Genomic DNA, 15,352 nt, shown 5'->3' with positions numbered 1-15,352 from the left:
AGAGAGGAGAGAAGAGGAGGAGGAGGAGGAGGAGGAGGAGGAGGAGGAGGAGGAGGAGGAAGAAGGCTGTGAGGTCCTTGGTGCTTTCTGAGCTTGGTGGTTTTCTTGCAGACATTTCATGACCCAACTAGGTAACATTATCAGTGATAGAAGGGAGTGGGGATTGTAGAGAGGAGAGAAGAGGAGGAGGAGGAGGAAGGCTGTGAGGTCCTTGGTGCTCTCTGAGCTTGGTGGTTTTCTTGCAGACATTTCATTACCAAACTCGATAACAAACTGGACAGTCTCAAAAAGTTTTCAAAGTATTCAAGGACCCCATGCTAACAGAGAACCTTGGTGGAGCAGTGGGCTAATGCCTCCTTAAGTAACACCAGCTGCCTGCCATTAGTGCAGGTTCGAGTCCCACCAGGCTCAAGGTTGACTCAGCCTTCCATCCTTCCGAGGTAGGTAAAATGAGGACCCAGATTGTTGGGGGCAATTAAGCTGACTTTGTAATAATGCCGCTTGGGGGTGTGTGTGTGAAAGCCCTAATAAGCAGGCATATACATAGAATGAAGGCTACTGCTAAGCTCGTAAGCCGCCCTGAGTCTTCGGAGAAGGGCGGGATATAAATGGAATTAAAATAAAATAAAAATAAAAATAAAAAATGCACCAAGCTTAAAAGTTTTATCGATTTTCTAATTTGACATTTAAATATTTAAAAAAGCGACGTGGCGGCTGGCTTAAACGATCATTCAATAACCTGCGAGCATCGTTAGGACAAGTCTCAAACTACCACGTGACACATTTCCTCTCTGTTCCCCTTAGTACTGACGGTCTCACGTTCAAACCCATGCCATTCTTATTACGTCAATTGAATAAAAAGAGCTCTCTGACCTTTGTCAATCATTTTTCGTTCATACGTGCCCTGGTTATTTTTTTTAACATTCCATCTTGGTAGGCCATCAGGGTCCCAATTAACTGACACTTGGTGGCGTTTCGAGAGTGACTTCCCTCATATTAACCTTGAGACCGTCTCCTCGGAGTGACGGTGCCTCTCTTTGCTTCAGAACAGCCCTGATGGTGGCTTGTGAGAATGGCAGCGTGGAGACCGTCGAGGCGCTTATCCACGGGGGCGCACGGGTCGGCCTCATCGATGCCACGGGCCGCGATGCCGCACACTACGGAGCCGCCTTGGACAATGCCCTCATTCAACATTATCTCCAAGAGGCAGCCCAGCGCCACTCTTGGGCCAGCGGTAAGACACCCCTCCCTCCCCCCCCAGTTCTGCTTCCCTGATGCTGGCTAGTCCCGTTGAAGGAAGAGGGTTTACTAGCCTTCCCCGGAGGAATTGGGACGGGGGTTCCTTTAGTCTGGATTGGCCAGGAAGAGACTCACAATGTCCTTCAGCTGGATGGCAGGTGGGCTTTTGTCCCCTTGTGTTGACCACTTTATTTTATTTATTTTATTGGATTTATATACCACCCTTTCCCGAAGGACTCAGGGCAGTTTACAGGGTATTTAAAACAAAAATCGATACAAAATTTAAAAACAATTTTAAAAGATTAAATCAAATCCCTGAAAAAAATAAAAACCCCAATTAAAATTCTCAGCCTGGGTCGGAAAGACCTGAAAGGGCTTTTTCCCATCCAAGCTCCTTGGTGCTCTCTGAGCTTGACTGTTTTCTTGCAGACGTCATGTTACCCAGCTAGGTAACATCATTGGCGCACTGGGTGTGTGTGTGTGTGTGTCATGAAACATCTGCAAAAAGCCAGCAAGTTCTATTGCTTTGGGAAAAACGGTCTGCTCCGGTCAAAACATCCTTCCTCACTCGGCCTTGGTAGATAACGTCTCCCCGACAACTGACGGTTCACTTGCATTCCATAGCCTTCCCACTTCACCCCCCGCCCTTAGGAATTCACCTGCCTCCTCCCGCCAGTGTTTGGCAAAGCTGTGAGCAAAAGCAGGCGTAGGCAGCGATGGAGCCGAGTCACTGGCCTCTAGACAGTGACAGATAGATATTGTAGATAGACAGAAGACAAGAGATAAGTAGACAGAGAGATAGATGATAGATAGATGATAGTTAGCAACAGCAATTATACACTGCTTCATAGTGCTTTTACAGGCCTCTCTAAGCGATTTACAGAGTCAGCCTATTGCTCCCTAACAATCTGGGTCCTCCTTTTACCGACCTTGGAAGGATGGAAGGCTGAGTCAACCTCAAGCTGGTTAGGATCGAACTGTTGGCAGTGAGCAGAGTCACCATGCAATACTGTATTTTAATGACTGCGTCACCATGACTCTAGAGTAGAATGGGATAGAAAGAATAGTATTAGAAATGAATCCAAAAGAATAGAATTGGAATTGGAATTGGAATGGGAATTGGAATATGGAATAGAATAGAATAGAATAGAATAGAATATAGAACAGAATAGAAAATAGAATAGAATAGAATATAGAATAGAATAGAAAATGAAATATAGAATAGAATAGAAAATAGAATAGTATAGTATAGAATAGAATAGAATAGATAGTAGAATAGAATAGAATATAGAATATAGAACAGAATAGAAAATAGTATAGTATAGTATAGAATAGAATAGAATAGAATAGATAGTAGAATAGAATATAGAATATAGAATAGAATAGAAAATAGAATATAGAATAGAATAGAATAGAATAGAATATAGAATAGAATAGAAAATAGAATATAAGATAGAATAGAAAATAGAATATAGAATAGAATAGAAAATAGAATATAGAACAGAATAGAATAGAAAATAGAATAGAATATAGAATAGAATAGAAAATAGAATATAGAATAGAATAGAAAATAGAATATAGAACAGAATAAAAAATAGAATAGAATAGAATATAGAATAGAATAGAAAATAGAATAGAATAGAATATAGAATAGAATAGAAAATAGAATATAGAACAGAATAGAAAATAGAATAGAATAGAAAATAGAATATAGAACAGAATAAAAAATAGAATAGAATAGAATATAGAATAAAATAGAAAATAGAATAGAATAGAAAATAGAATATAGAACAGAATAGAAATAGAATAGAATATAGAATAAAATAGAAAATAGAATGGAATAGAAAATAGAAAATAGAATAGAATAGAAAATAGAATATAGAATAGAATAGAAAATAGAATAGAATATAGAATAGAATAGAATATAGAATAAAATAGAAAATAGAATAGAATAGAATATAGAATATAGAATATAGAATAGAATAGAATAGAATAGAATAGAATAGAATAGGCACTTAGACTTATATACCGCTTCACAGTGCTTTCCAGCCCTCTCTAAGTGGTTTAGAGAGCCAGACTATTTGCCCCCAACAATCTGGGTCCTCATTTTACCGACCTCATAAGGACGGAAGGCCGAGTCCACCTTGAGCCCATCAGGATCGAACTGCCAATGTGCTGGCAGTCGGCACTCCGCAGAATTCGCCTGCAATACTGCATCCTAACCACTGCGCCCCCAGGTCTCAGACCTCGGGACGCTGCCACCTGTCCTGAATATTGCCAAGCGTCTGAAAACGGTGGCCGTGGGGACGCTGCCACGGGCATTGTGTGAACAACGCTCCTAAGTCAATGGCGTTGTACCTTTGAACGGTCACTAAATGAACAGTCATAAGTCGGGGACTAGCTGCATTTTACTGGCTGGCGGTTTCTACTGTCAGGACTCTCCGCCCCAGGGGTCTTCAAATTTGGCCCTTTGATGACTTGTGGACTTCAACTCCCAGAATTCCTCAGTCGGCCATTTTGATGAAACTGCGATAGGCGATGTTTGTCTGACGCTTTTATGGAAAACTGATTCAGACGTACGACCACACGGTTCGTTTCATGCATGCATTTAAAAAAGGGGTGGTAAGATCGGCTCCAGGTACCTTGACTTACGGCCGTCACGAGTTATGATTAAACTTCTGGTCTCAAGTTACAGTTGTGAGTTGAGGACTAGCCTAGTTTCAAGTCTTTCTCTGCCCTCTAAGGGTGGGAGAGAACAAGAACCTGCATTGTTCAGGCCGTCCCGGACTTACGACTAAAGTTACAATGGCGTTGAAAAAAAGGGACTTATGACCGTTTTTTCAGACTGAATGACCGTTGCGGCGGCCCCCGGGGTCCCGGGATCAAAATGCCAGCCGTTGGGCGACTGGCTCATGCTTACAACGGTCGCGGCGTCCTCGGGTTCACGCGATTCCCCCTTTTGCGACCTTCAAATGGGGGAAGCCGGATTGACTTAACAACCGCCTCACGAACTTAACCACTGCAGAGATTCGCTTAAAGACTCCGGCAAGGCGGGTCGTAAAGCGGGGCACGACTCACTTAACGAGCGTCTCGTTGAGCAATGGAAATTTTGGGCTGGGTTGTAGTCGTAAGTCGAGGACCACCTGTATAGCAGTTCAACCCCCGGTCTGTCGCCCATCTTCTCCTCGGCAAGTGACACTGACCAGACTCTTAACTAACCAGGTTTCCAGTCCCTTCCCCACCTGTAATAAGCCCTGGTATTTTCTTATCCCAAGTGGCCTGGTGGCTGGAGAGCCCTGACAGACCTCCCGGCAATGAGGGGGGGGGTCTCCCTAAGCCCCTTCCCCTAGTTTGGTCATCTGGCTGTTTGGGGGCTGTTTCCCAGGGGCCCTGGGTCAACCCCCCCCCCAAAAAAAAATTGGAGGCCTGCTTGCCAGCCTTCCCTCCGTCTACCCTGATGTTTTTGTCTCTTTTGCAGAGGAACGATCCCCCGACCTGTCTTCTCAGGTAACCCCGACCCTTCCAAAAGGGCTGATGGGCGGCAGCAGCAGCTGGGGGGTCAAGTCTTAACGCCCCTCCCCGCTTCTCCTCTCCCTCCCCCTTTCCCTCCCTCCCTCCCTCCCTCCTCTTTTTCCCTCTCTCCTTTCTCTTTCTCCTCTCTCCGTCCCTCCCCTCCCTTCGCCCCCCTCCCCTCCCTCTCTCCCTTCTCTCTCCCTTCCCCATCCCTCCCCTCCTTCATCCTCCCCTCTTCCCTCCCTCTCCCTTCTCTTCCTCCCTCCCCTTCCTCCCCATCCCTTCCTCCCTCCCTCTCTCCCTTCTTCCCTCTTCTTTCTCCCTCCCACCCTTCTCTTTCTCCTCTCTCCGACCCTCCCCTCCCTTCGTCCTTCCTCCTCCCTCTCCCTGGCCCTCTCTTCCTTCCTTCCTCCCCCTCCCTCCCCTTCTCTTTCCCCTCCCCCTCTCTCCCTTTCCCTTCTCTTCCTCCCTCCTTTCTGCTCTCTCCATCCTTCCCCTCCCTTTGTCCTCCCCCTCTCCTTCCCTTCTTTCTCCCTCCCTCTCTCTTTCTTCCCCCTTCCCTTCTCTTTCTCCTTCCGTTCTGTCTGCTCTCTCCATCCATCCCCTCCCTTCTCTTTCCCTTCTTTCTCCCTCCTTCCCCTCTTTCTCCCCATCCCTCCCTCCATTCTCCCATCTTCTCTTTCTCCCTCCCTTTCCCCTTTCTTCCTCCCTCCCTTCTTTTTCTCCCCTCTTCTCTCCCTCCCTCTTCTTGCTTTCCTCCCTCTCTCCCTCTCTCTTTCTTCCCCCTTCCCTTCTCTTTCCCCCTCCCCCTTCCCTTCTTTCTCCTTCCCTTCTTTCTGCTCTCTCCATCCCTCCCCTCCCTTCTCTTTCCCTCTACCTTCTTTCTCCCTCCCTCTCCTCTTTCTCCCCATCCCTCTCTCCCTCCCTCCCTCCCTCCCTCCGTTCTCCCATCTTCTCTTTCTCCCTCCCTCTCTCCCTTTCTTCCCCCTCCCTTCTCTCCCTCCCTCCCTCTCTCCCTTTCCCCTTTCTTCCTCCCTCCCTCCTTTTTCTCCCCTCTTCCTCTCCTCTCCTCTCCCTCCCTCCCTCCCTCCCTCCCTCAGGCCTCTTCCTCTCGACAGTCTCTCTGCTGCAAGGAGAAGAGCCACAGTCCGAGGAAGCGGAAGGCACCGCAGCCGCCCGCCAGCAACCCCAACCAGGTCGGTGGCCGATGGGCTCGCGTGCCCAGATTGTCCACTGAAGAAAGAGATTTGGGGGGCCCCACCAGTCCCTTGGGTTGAAAAGGGACCATTCTGGCATTTGTGGGGGGGGCTGACCGGGATATCCAGGGCTCTTGGCTCAACTCGAAAGGGGGAAATCCTTCCGGAAATGGCTCGAGTATTCCCAACAGAAGAGGATCTCTGGAGCTCAGGCTGGAATGACGAAGTCCTGGGTGCTCTCGGAACTGGGTGGTTTTTCTTGCAGACGTTTCACGACCCAACTAGGCAATGTCTTCGGTGCTAGAAGGGAAGGTGGGGTTGGAGGAGGAGGAGGAGGACTGTGGGGTTCTTGGTGGTCTCTGAACTTGGTGGTTTTCTTGCAGATGTTTCATGAGAGAGAGAAAGAGGGAAAAGGAGAGACAGAAAGAGAGAAGGAGAGAGAGAGGGGGGGGGAGAGAGAAAGAGAAAAGGAGAGAGAGAAGAGAGAGAGGGGAGAGAAGAAGAGGGAGAGAGGAGAGAGAGAGAGAAGGAGAGAGCAAGAAAGGGGAGAGAGGGGAGAGGAGAGAGAGAGAGAAAGGGGAGAGAGAGAAAGAGAAAAGGAGAGAGAAGAGAAAGAGAGGGGAGAGAGAAGAAGAGGGGAGAGGAGAGAGAAGAGGAGAGAGAAAAGGAGAGAGAGAAAGAGAGGGGAGAGAAAGAAAAGGAGAGAAAGAAAGAGAAAGAGAGAGAGAGGAGAGAGAAAGAAAAGGAGAGAGAGAAGGGAGAGAGAGAGAGAGAGAAGGAGAGAAGAAGAGAGGAGAGAGAAAGAGGAGAGAGAGAGAAAGGGGAGAGAGAGAAGGGAGAGAGAGGAGAGAGAAAGAGAAAAGGAGAGAGAGCGAGAAAGGGGAGAGGAGAGGAGAGAGAAGAGAGAAAGAGAGAGAGAAAGGGGAGAGAGAAAGAGAAAAGGAGAGAAAAGAGAAAGAGAAAGGGGAGAGAGAGAAGGAGAGAAGAAGAGAGGGAGAGAGGAGAGAGAAAGAGAAAAGGAGAGAGAGAGAAAGGGGAGAGAGAGAAGGAGAGAGAGAAAGGGACGAGGGGACTGGCTGAAGGTTCCCCAACTACCTTTTTTACTCCTAGGAGGATCGGGACGCCTATGAGGAGATTGCGAAGCTACAACAGGAGAGGGCCCACTTTCTTCAAAAGATCCGGGGACTGGAGCAGCTCCAGGACAAACAGAAACAGGAAGTGAGTCTTTGAAGACCACCCTGGGTAAAGATTTCAAGTCGATCAGGATAGAGCTGGCAGGGACCTCGGAGGTCATCTAGTCCAGCCCCCTGCTCATGCAGGAGACCCTGTACCACTTCAGACTGGTGGCTGTCCGGTCTCTTCTTAAAAGGCCTCCAGGGGTGGAGCGCCCACCGCTTCTGCAGATCAGCTGCAAATGGGTGTGGAGCCTGCACGGACATCCTTTCCGCAGCTCCAAGAAGGCTCCGCACCCATTTGCCCCCACTCCGGTGGGGACCCCGAGGAAAACAGACAAGCCTCCCAGTGGCCTCAAGGACTCTCTCTAAAAAAAAAAAAAAAGGGATGCGAACGACCGGCTGTCTGCAAGGAGTATAAATCCTTCCCTTCCCCCGCCATCCCAGTTAGAGCTGAAGAAGCTTCTGGGAGGAGAAGCGAAACCTCTTCGAAGGAAAAACAAAGGAAGTCCAGCGGCCTCCTGAAAAAGCCGCTTTGGGACAACCCTGACCTGGGGGGGGACGACGGAGCGTCTTCACGGACACATTCCTCGTGTACGAAGACCTCCTACTCGCTCTTCTGAAGTGGGTGCATCTCGGCAGCAGCTGTGTGTCCCCACCCACCCACCCCGGCTAATCTTTGGAAAGGGACCACCACCACCACCCCTTTCCAAGCGTACCGTTAAATAAATCAATCCTGCAGGGATTGCTTTGAGTAGTGATTTTTGGTCCCTGCGTTTAATTCCGTGCTTTATTTTGCCTTCTGGTCATCCAGAATTGGGAAGGGAGATCGGAGATTCGAGAGATCGGTCAATAAACCAGACATTTTCCTGGCAATGAACTTTACCTCTTTCCCCCCCACCCCCCACTTTTGCCTCTGGGAACAGCTGGAGATCCAAAACGGCTCCTTGCCTGTTCTGGAGAAGCAGGTGAGTTTCTTTCTTCTCCTTGCCTGTTCTGGAGAAGCAGGTGAGTTTCTTTCTTCCTTCCTTCCTTCCTTTCTTTCTTCCTTCCTTCCTTCCTTCCTTCCTTCCTTCCTTCCTTCCTTCCTTCCTTCCTTCCTTCTTCCCTTCCTTCTTCCCTTCCCTTCCCTTCCCTTCCCTTCCTTCCTTTCCTTTCCTTTCCTTTCCTTTCCTTTCCTTTCCTTTCCTTTCCTTTCCTTTCCTTTCCTTTCCTTTCCTTTCCTTTCCTTTCCTTTCCTTTCCTTTCCTTTCCTTTCCTTTCCTTCCCTTCCCTTCCCTTCCCTTCCCTTCCCTTCCTTTCTCTTTCTTTCTTTTCTTCCTTCCTTCCTCTTTTTTCTTCCTTCCTTCCCTTCCTTCCCTTCCGTTTCCAGGACGTTCCTCTCCGTTCAAAAGAATTCGCCAGATACCCGAACAGGCGAGCGTCACACTTGGAATAAAATCTTGCTGTTGTTTTTTTTTTTTTTTGTCGTCTTCCCAGTTAGAGGATCTTCGACGCCAACTGGCGGAGACGGCCAACGAGAAGGAAAGTCTCAAGAAGGAACTGGACGTGCTGCGAAGCCGGCTTTCGTTCTGTGAGGTACCGAAGGAAGGCTTAAAGATCCAGTCGTTCCTTTGAGACGAGCTCGGGGGTACGTTGTCGCGCTCCAGAGGGAGCGACCGGCCCAGCCGTCCAGCCCTCTCGACGGTCAAGTTTAAAGCAGGGGTGTCAGGCCGCGAAACCCACGAAAGGCACGCTGTGATTTTTTTCTCCCCAAAGAGGTTTCATTGCCGTTCCTCACCTGCACACGGGATCTTGCCTGACAAAAGCAAGCTGACGTCCCCGCAAGGCGTCACCGGGTGCCAAACGGAATTGAACGAATAATAATTGAGCGGGTAACACGTGTGCTCGGGGGAACTGTTCGGGAGGAGCTGCCTGCAGCTTCTTTCTCGTTACACAAACTACCCGAACGGAGGGGGGCTCTCTTCTTGCTCCTTGGGAATACGCCCCCCCCCGATGGAGGAGAATATTTGTAGCGCGGGGTTGAACTGGAGGAGGTGTGTGTGACCTTGGTGATCTCTGAGCTTGGCTGTTTTCTTGCAGATGTTTTATGACCCAACTAGGGAACAATATCAGTGCAGGAAGAAAGGAAGGAAGGAAGGAAGGAAGGAAGGAAGGAAGGAAGGAAGGAAGGAAAGAAAGAAGGAAGGGGAGGAGGAGGAGGAGGAGGAGGAGGAGGAGGAGGAGGAGGAGGAGGAGGAGGACTGTGAGGTCCCTGGTGATCTCTGAGCCTGGCTGTTTTCTTGCAGATGTTTTATGACCCAACTAGGGAACAATATCAGTGCTAGAAGGGAGGAAGGGAGAGAGGAAGGAAGGAAGGAAGGAAGGAAGGAAGGAAGGAAGGAAGGAAGGAAGGAAGGAAGGAAGAAAGGAAGGAAGGAAGGGGAGGAGGAGGAGGAGGAGGAGGAGGAGGAGGAGGAGGACTGTGAGGTCCCTGGTGATCTCTGAGCTTGGCTGTTTTCTCGCAGACGTTTTATGTCCCAACTTGGGAACATTATCAGTGCAGGAAGGAAGGAAGGAAGGAAGGAAGGAAGGAAGGAAGGAAGGGGAGGAGGAGGAGAGGGAGGAGGACTGTGGGGTCCTTAGTGCCCTCTGAGCTTGGCTGCTTTCTTGCAGACATTTCACTCTGCACTGACGATGTTACCTAGTCTTGTAATGAAATGTCTGCAAGAAAACGATCAAAGTCGAGAGAGCAGCAAGGAGCCCACAGTTTTTCTCCTCCTGTCTCCAAACCCCACTCTGGTCCAGCACTGGTGATGTTACCCAGAAGGCTTAGGCAACATCTGCAAGGAAACAACTAAACTCGGGGAGCGGCCAGGGCCCCCTGCTCCCTCCCTCTTGAGAAGTGGGGCCATCTTCCATCACACCTGGACAGCGTCCAGGAGAGAGAAACGCACCTACTGGCATTTGCATAAAGTCCATTTTTTTCCAAAAAGAGTTGCCTTCTCCCCCAGCCGAGAGCAGCTCCGTAGAACTTGCTTTAGATTCCCACATTCTGGAAAACTCTCGACTCGTCTCGCCTTCTCTTTGTGCAGAACGACAAGGAAAATACCAGCTACGACGTGGAAACCCTGCCGGACGAAGAAGGGGAATTGCTGGAGCTTCCAGGTAAGGCCGGCCCTTAATCTTTTTTTTTCTTTTAATCCCATTTATATCCCGCCCTTCTCCGAAGACTCAGGGCGGCTTACAAGCTTAGCAGTAGCCTTCATTCTATGTATAGGCCTGCTTATTAGGGCTTTCACACACACACACACCCAAGCGGCATTATTACAAAGTCAGCTTAATTCTGGGTCCTCGTTTTACCTACCTGGGAAGGATGGAAGGCTGAGTCAACCTTGAGCCTGGTGGGACTCGAACCTGCACTAATTGCAGGCAGCTGGTGTTACTTAAGGAGGCATTAGCCCACTGCTCCACCAGGGCTACATTCACACAACTACAATATGTACAGAGAAATAGTCCTCACAGGGACATCCATGTCACTTATTTTTATTTATTTATTTTATTTTAATTCCATTTATATCCCGCCCTTCTCCGAAGACTCAGGGCGGCTTACAAGCTTAGCAGTAGCCTTCATTCTATGTATATGCCTGCTTGTTAGGGCTTTCACACACACCCCAAGCAGCATTATTACAAAGTCAGCTTATTGCCCCCCACAATCTGGGTCCTCATTTTACCTACCTGGGAAGGATGGAAGGCTGAGTCAACCTTGAGCCTGGTGGGACTCGAACCTGCACTAATGGCAGGCAGCTGGTGTTACTTAAGGAGGCATTAGCCCACTGCTCCACCAGGGCTACATTCACACAACTACAATATGTACAGAGAAATAGTCCTCACAGGGACATCCATGTCACTTATTTTTATTTATTTATTTTATTTTAATTCCATTTATATCTCGCCCTTCTCCGAAGACTCAGGGCGGCTTACAAGCTTAGCAGTAGCCTTCATTCTATGTATATGCCTGCTTGTTAGGGCTTTCACACACACCCCAAGCAGCATTATTACAAAGTCAGCTTATTGCCCCCCACAATCTGGGTCCTCATTTTACCTACCTGGGAAGGATGGAAGGCTGAGTCAACCTTGAGCCTGGTGGGACTCGAACCTGCACTAATGGCAGGCAGCTGGTGTTACTTAAGGAGGCATTAGCCCACTGCTCCACCAGGGCTACATTCACACAACTACAATATGTACAGAGAAATAGTCCTCACAGGGACATCCATGTCACTTATTTTTATTTATTTATTTTATTTTAATTCCATTTATATCCCGCCCTTCTCCGAAGACTCAGGGCGGCTTACAAGCTTAGCAGTAGCCTTCATTCTATGTATATGCCTGCTTATTAGGGCTTTCACACACACACCCCAAGCAGCATTATTACAAAGTCAGCTTATTGCCCCCCACAATCTGGGTCCTCATTTTACCTACCTGGGAAGGATGGAAGGCTGAGTCAACCTTGAGCCTGGTGGGACTCGAACCTGCACTAATGGCAGGCAGCTGGGGTTACTTAAGGAGGCATTAGCCCACTGCTCCACCAAGGCTCTTGCGTCAGAATACGGGCTGTCCTCGACTTTACGACCGCGACTGAGCCCAACGTTTCTGTCATGAAGCGAGAGATTTGTGAAGTGAGTTTGACCCTGTTTTACGACCTTTCTGGCCACAGCGGTTCAGGGAATCACTTGCAGTTGTTAAGTTGGGAACACAATTGTGCTGCAATTGGGGGTGTCTAGTTTAATGAAGAGAAGGACGAGGGGAGACATGTTCCAATATCTCAGGGGCTGCCCCAAAGAAGAGGGAGTCAAGCTGTTCTGCAAAGTGCCCGAAGGCAGGACAAGAAGCAGACGAATAAAAGAGAGAAGCAACCTAGAACTAAGGAGAAACTTCCTGACAGTGAGAACAATTAACCAGTGGAACTACCTGCCTCCAGAAGCCGTGAATGCTCCAACACTGGAAGTCTTTAAGAAGAGACTGGACATTGCCTGAGGAGGGGGTTTTACTAGATGACCTCTAAGGTCCCTTCCATCATCATCATCATTGTTGTCCTCCTCCTCCTCCTCCTCCTCCTCCTCCTCCTTATTATTATTATTATTATTATTATTATTATTATTATTATTTATTATTATTATTATTATTATTATTATTATTATTATTATTATTATTATTATTATTATTATGTTCAGAACTGAGCAGATCTGTTGGCGGGGCCCCGTCTAAACACAGACAGACCTCTACTTGCCACCATTCATTTAGTGACCGTTTGGAAATACAACCGCAGTGAAAAAAGCCACTTCATACAATCAGTCCTCGCACATACGACCACTGCAGCATCCCTAAGGTCCCGCGATCAAAATCCAGCCACTTGTCCCTCTGTATGTATTCGTAATGGTTGCCGGATTCTGGGATCACCCAATGGCCGTTTCCGACCTCCCCAGAGAACTCCTGACCAGCAGGGTCAATGGAGGAGGATGGACTCGCTTAACGACTGTGTGGTGCCCTTGAACAACAACCGTTTAAGAATCGTGGCATTAAAAAGTCGGAAAGTCCGTCGCGCTTCAGTTAACAGCCCTCTTGCTTGGCAACGGAAATTCAGACAACACCCCCCCCAATTGCGGTCGTAGGTCGAGGACTACCTGTGTTACGCTGTGACCACCGCCACAGGGTATCTCAAGGGTGTATCTGAGGGGAATACAAGTAGACCTTGACTTACGACGGTTCATTTAGCGACCGTTCAAAGTTACAACGGCACCGAAAATAGGGGCGTAGGACCGTGTTTCACCCTTACGACCATTTTGGCATCCCCATGGTCACGTGGTCAAAATTGGGACACTTGGCAACTGGCTCGTGTTTATGACGGTTGCAGCGTCCCGGGCTCACGCGATCCCCTTTGACAAGCAAGGTCAGTGGGGGAAGCCCGATCTGCTTAACGACCGGGGTTACTGACTTATCAACTGCCACGTTTCGCTGAACAACTGTGGCAAGAGAGGTCGTAAAACGGGGCAGAACTCAGTTAGCAAACACCTGACTGAACAGCCGAAGCGTTGGGCGCAGGTGGGGCCTTCTCCACCGGCTTTGATCTATTTTTCTGCACCTTCCTTCCTTCCTTCTTTCTTTTCTTTCTTTCTTTTTCCTTCCTTTCTCCTTCCTCTCTTTTTTTTAGCCACAGCTGAGCTTCTCTCCAAAAAAAGCTTGAGCGCCTCGACTGAAGAGCTCTTAGCCACCCTGCAGAGGCAGATCGAGTCCCTGACCCAGAAGAACAAAAAATTAATGGAAAAAATACAGGTAAATGGCAGCCTTTGCCCACCCTGGGCGTTTCCTCCCCGGTTCTGTGGATATAAAGATTGCTTGAGTTAACCGACTCTAAAGGACAGGTGATCCTCGACTTACAACAGCTCGTTTAGTTCAAGCTTACGATGGCGCTGAAAAAAAACATGGCTCAGGACCATTTTTTTCACTCTCTGCAACCATCGCAGCGTCCCCGCGCTCACATAATCAAAATTCTCATAGCAGTAGTGGCGCTCAGAATGATACGCTGATCCTTTTACCGATCTTGGATGGAAGGCTGAGTCAACGTTGAGCCAGTCGGCATCGAACTGCTGGCAGACGGGTGGGAAGGAAGGAAGGAAGGAAGGAAGGAAGGAAGGAAGGAAGGAAGGAAGGAAGGAAGGAAGGAAGGAAAGGGTGGGAGGGAAGGAAGGAAGGAAGGGAAGGGTGGGAGGGAGGGAAGGAAGGAAGGAAGGAAGGGGAGGAGGGAAAGAAGGAAAGGAAGGAATGAAGGAACGAAGGAAGGAAGGAAGGAAGGAAGGAAGGAAGGAAGGAAAAGGTCGGGAGGGAAGGAAGGGCAGGAGGGAAGGAAGGAACGAAGGAAGGAAGGAACGAAGGAACGAAGGAAGGAACGAAGGAAGGAAAAGGGTGGGAAGGAAGGAAGGAAGGAAAGAAGGAAGGAACAAAGGTAGGAAGGAAGGAAGGAAAGAAGGAAAAGGTCGGGAGGGAAGGAAGGAAGGAAGGTATTTATTTATTTTATTTTTATTTTTATTCCATTTATATCCCGCCCTTCTCCGAAGACTCAGGGCGGCTTACAAGCTTAGCAGTAGCCTTCATCCTATGTATAGGCCTGCTTATTAGGGCTTTCACACACACACACCCAAGCGGCATTATTTACAAAGTCAGCTTAATTGGCCCCCCAACAATCTGGTTCCTCATTTTACCTCCCTGGGAAGGACGGAAGGCTGAGTCAACCTTGAGCCTGGTGGGACTCGAACCTGCACTAATTGCAGGCAGCTGGTGTTACTTAAGGAGGCATCAGCCCACTGCTCCACCAAGGTAAAGGGAGAGAGGGAGAGAGGGAAGGAAGGAAGGAAGGGCAATAGCACAAGCGATCGCACTCAGACCCAGACACCGCTTCAGTGCTTTGCAGCCTTCTCTAAGCAGTTTAGAGAGTCATAATATTGCTGCCCCCCCAAAAACAATCTGGGTCCTCATTTTACTGACCTTGGAAAGACGGAGTCCACCTTGATCCGGTCAGGATCGAACCGTCAAAACTGCAGGCAGGCCTGCAGTGCTGCATTCTAACCACTGCACGACCACTGCTCATATTCACGACGGTCGCTGCGTCTCCGGTGGGGCACTTGATCTCCTTTTGTGACCTTCTGACAAGGAAAGTCAACCGGGGGGGGGGAGGGAGCCAGATTCCCTTAACGACCGGGTTAGTAATTTAGCAACCGCAGGGATTCCCTTTATAACAAGTGTGTGTGGTAAGGTGAATTGAAGTTGCAAACTGACCTAACAGACGTTTCACTTAGCGACGTAAATGTTGGGCTCGGTTGCGGTCGTAGATCGAGGACCACCCGCATTGCGACGTGTGGATGGTGATCTCTCTCTCTCTTCTGTGGGAATTGGCTGTTGAGCAGAGTGCAAACCAACTGCGTGCGCAGCTGGATAGTGCAACTTGGTTGTGGCCGGTTGCAGATCTGCAACCTGCCAGAATGATGCCGCTGGCTCTCGGCAACTAGCCACTATCGCCACCGTCACGTGGCTGTTGTGGGTTGAGAAACTCTGGCGGAGAGCGTCACCCCAATCTGGTCCCCTGCCGCAGAGATACTTTTCCAGATTTTACGGCAGCGTTACAATATTTTTAATCCATCCATGCAAGCAGGGCCTAATAGGAGGTGGAAGAGAGACACGATAGCCGGGTTAAGCTTC

The 15,352-nt window shown here is 48.8% G+C and overlaps 1 protein-coding gene across 1 annotated transcript in view; it reads left to right on the top strand.

Annotated features, from left to right (window-relative positions):
• ANKRD24 (ankyrin repeat domain 24) overlaps positions 1-15,352 on the top strand; it is a gene marked incomplete at both ends in the record, with an annotated part of 30,267 nt that overhangs the window by 2,866 nt on the left and 12,049 nt on the right. Inside the window, 8 exons of the mRNA XM_083350351.1 lie at positions 1,047-1,234; positions 4,718-4,746; positions 5,853-5,948; positions 7,059-7,166; positions 8,047-8,088; positions 8,600-8,698; positions 10,195-10,267; positions 13,311-13,432. Coding sequence (XP_083206477.1) covers positions 1,047-1,234; positions 4,718-4,746; positions 5,853-5,948; positions 7,059-7,166; positions 8,047-8,088; positions 8,600-8,698; positions 10,195-10,267; positions 13,311-13,432 — 757 coding nt within the window. The remainder of the gene's footprint in view (positions 1-1,046; positions 1,235-4,717; positions 4,747-5,852; positions 5,949-7,058; positions 7,167-8,046; positions 8,089-8,599; positions 8,699-10,194; positions 10,268-13,310; positions 13,433-15,352) is intronic.

Source organism: Vipera ursinii (genome assembly GCF_947247035.1).
Source record: "Vipera ursinii genome assembly, chromosome: 1".
In the NCBI taxonomy this organism is placed as follows: Eukaryota; Metazoa; Chordata; class Lepidosauria; order Squamata; family Viperidae; genus Vipera; species Vipera ursinii.
This window is presented reverse-complemented; position numbering and strand designations above follow the sequence as displayed.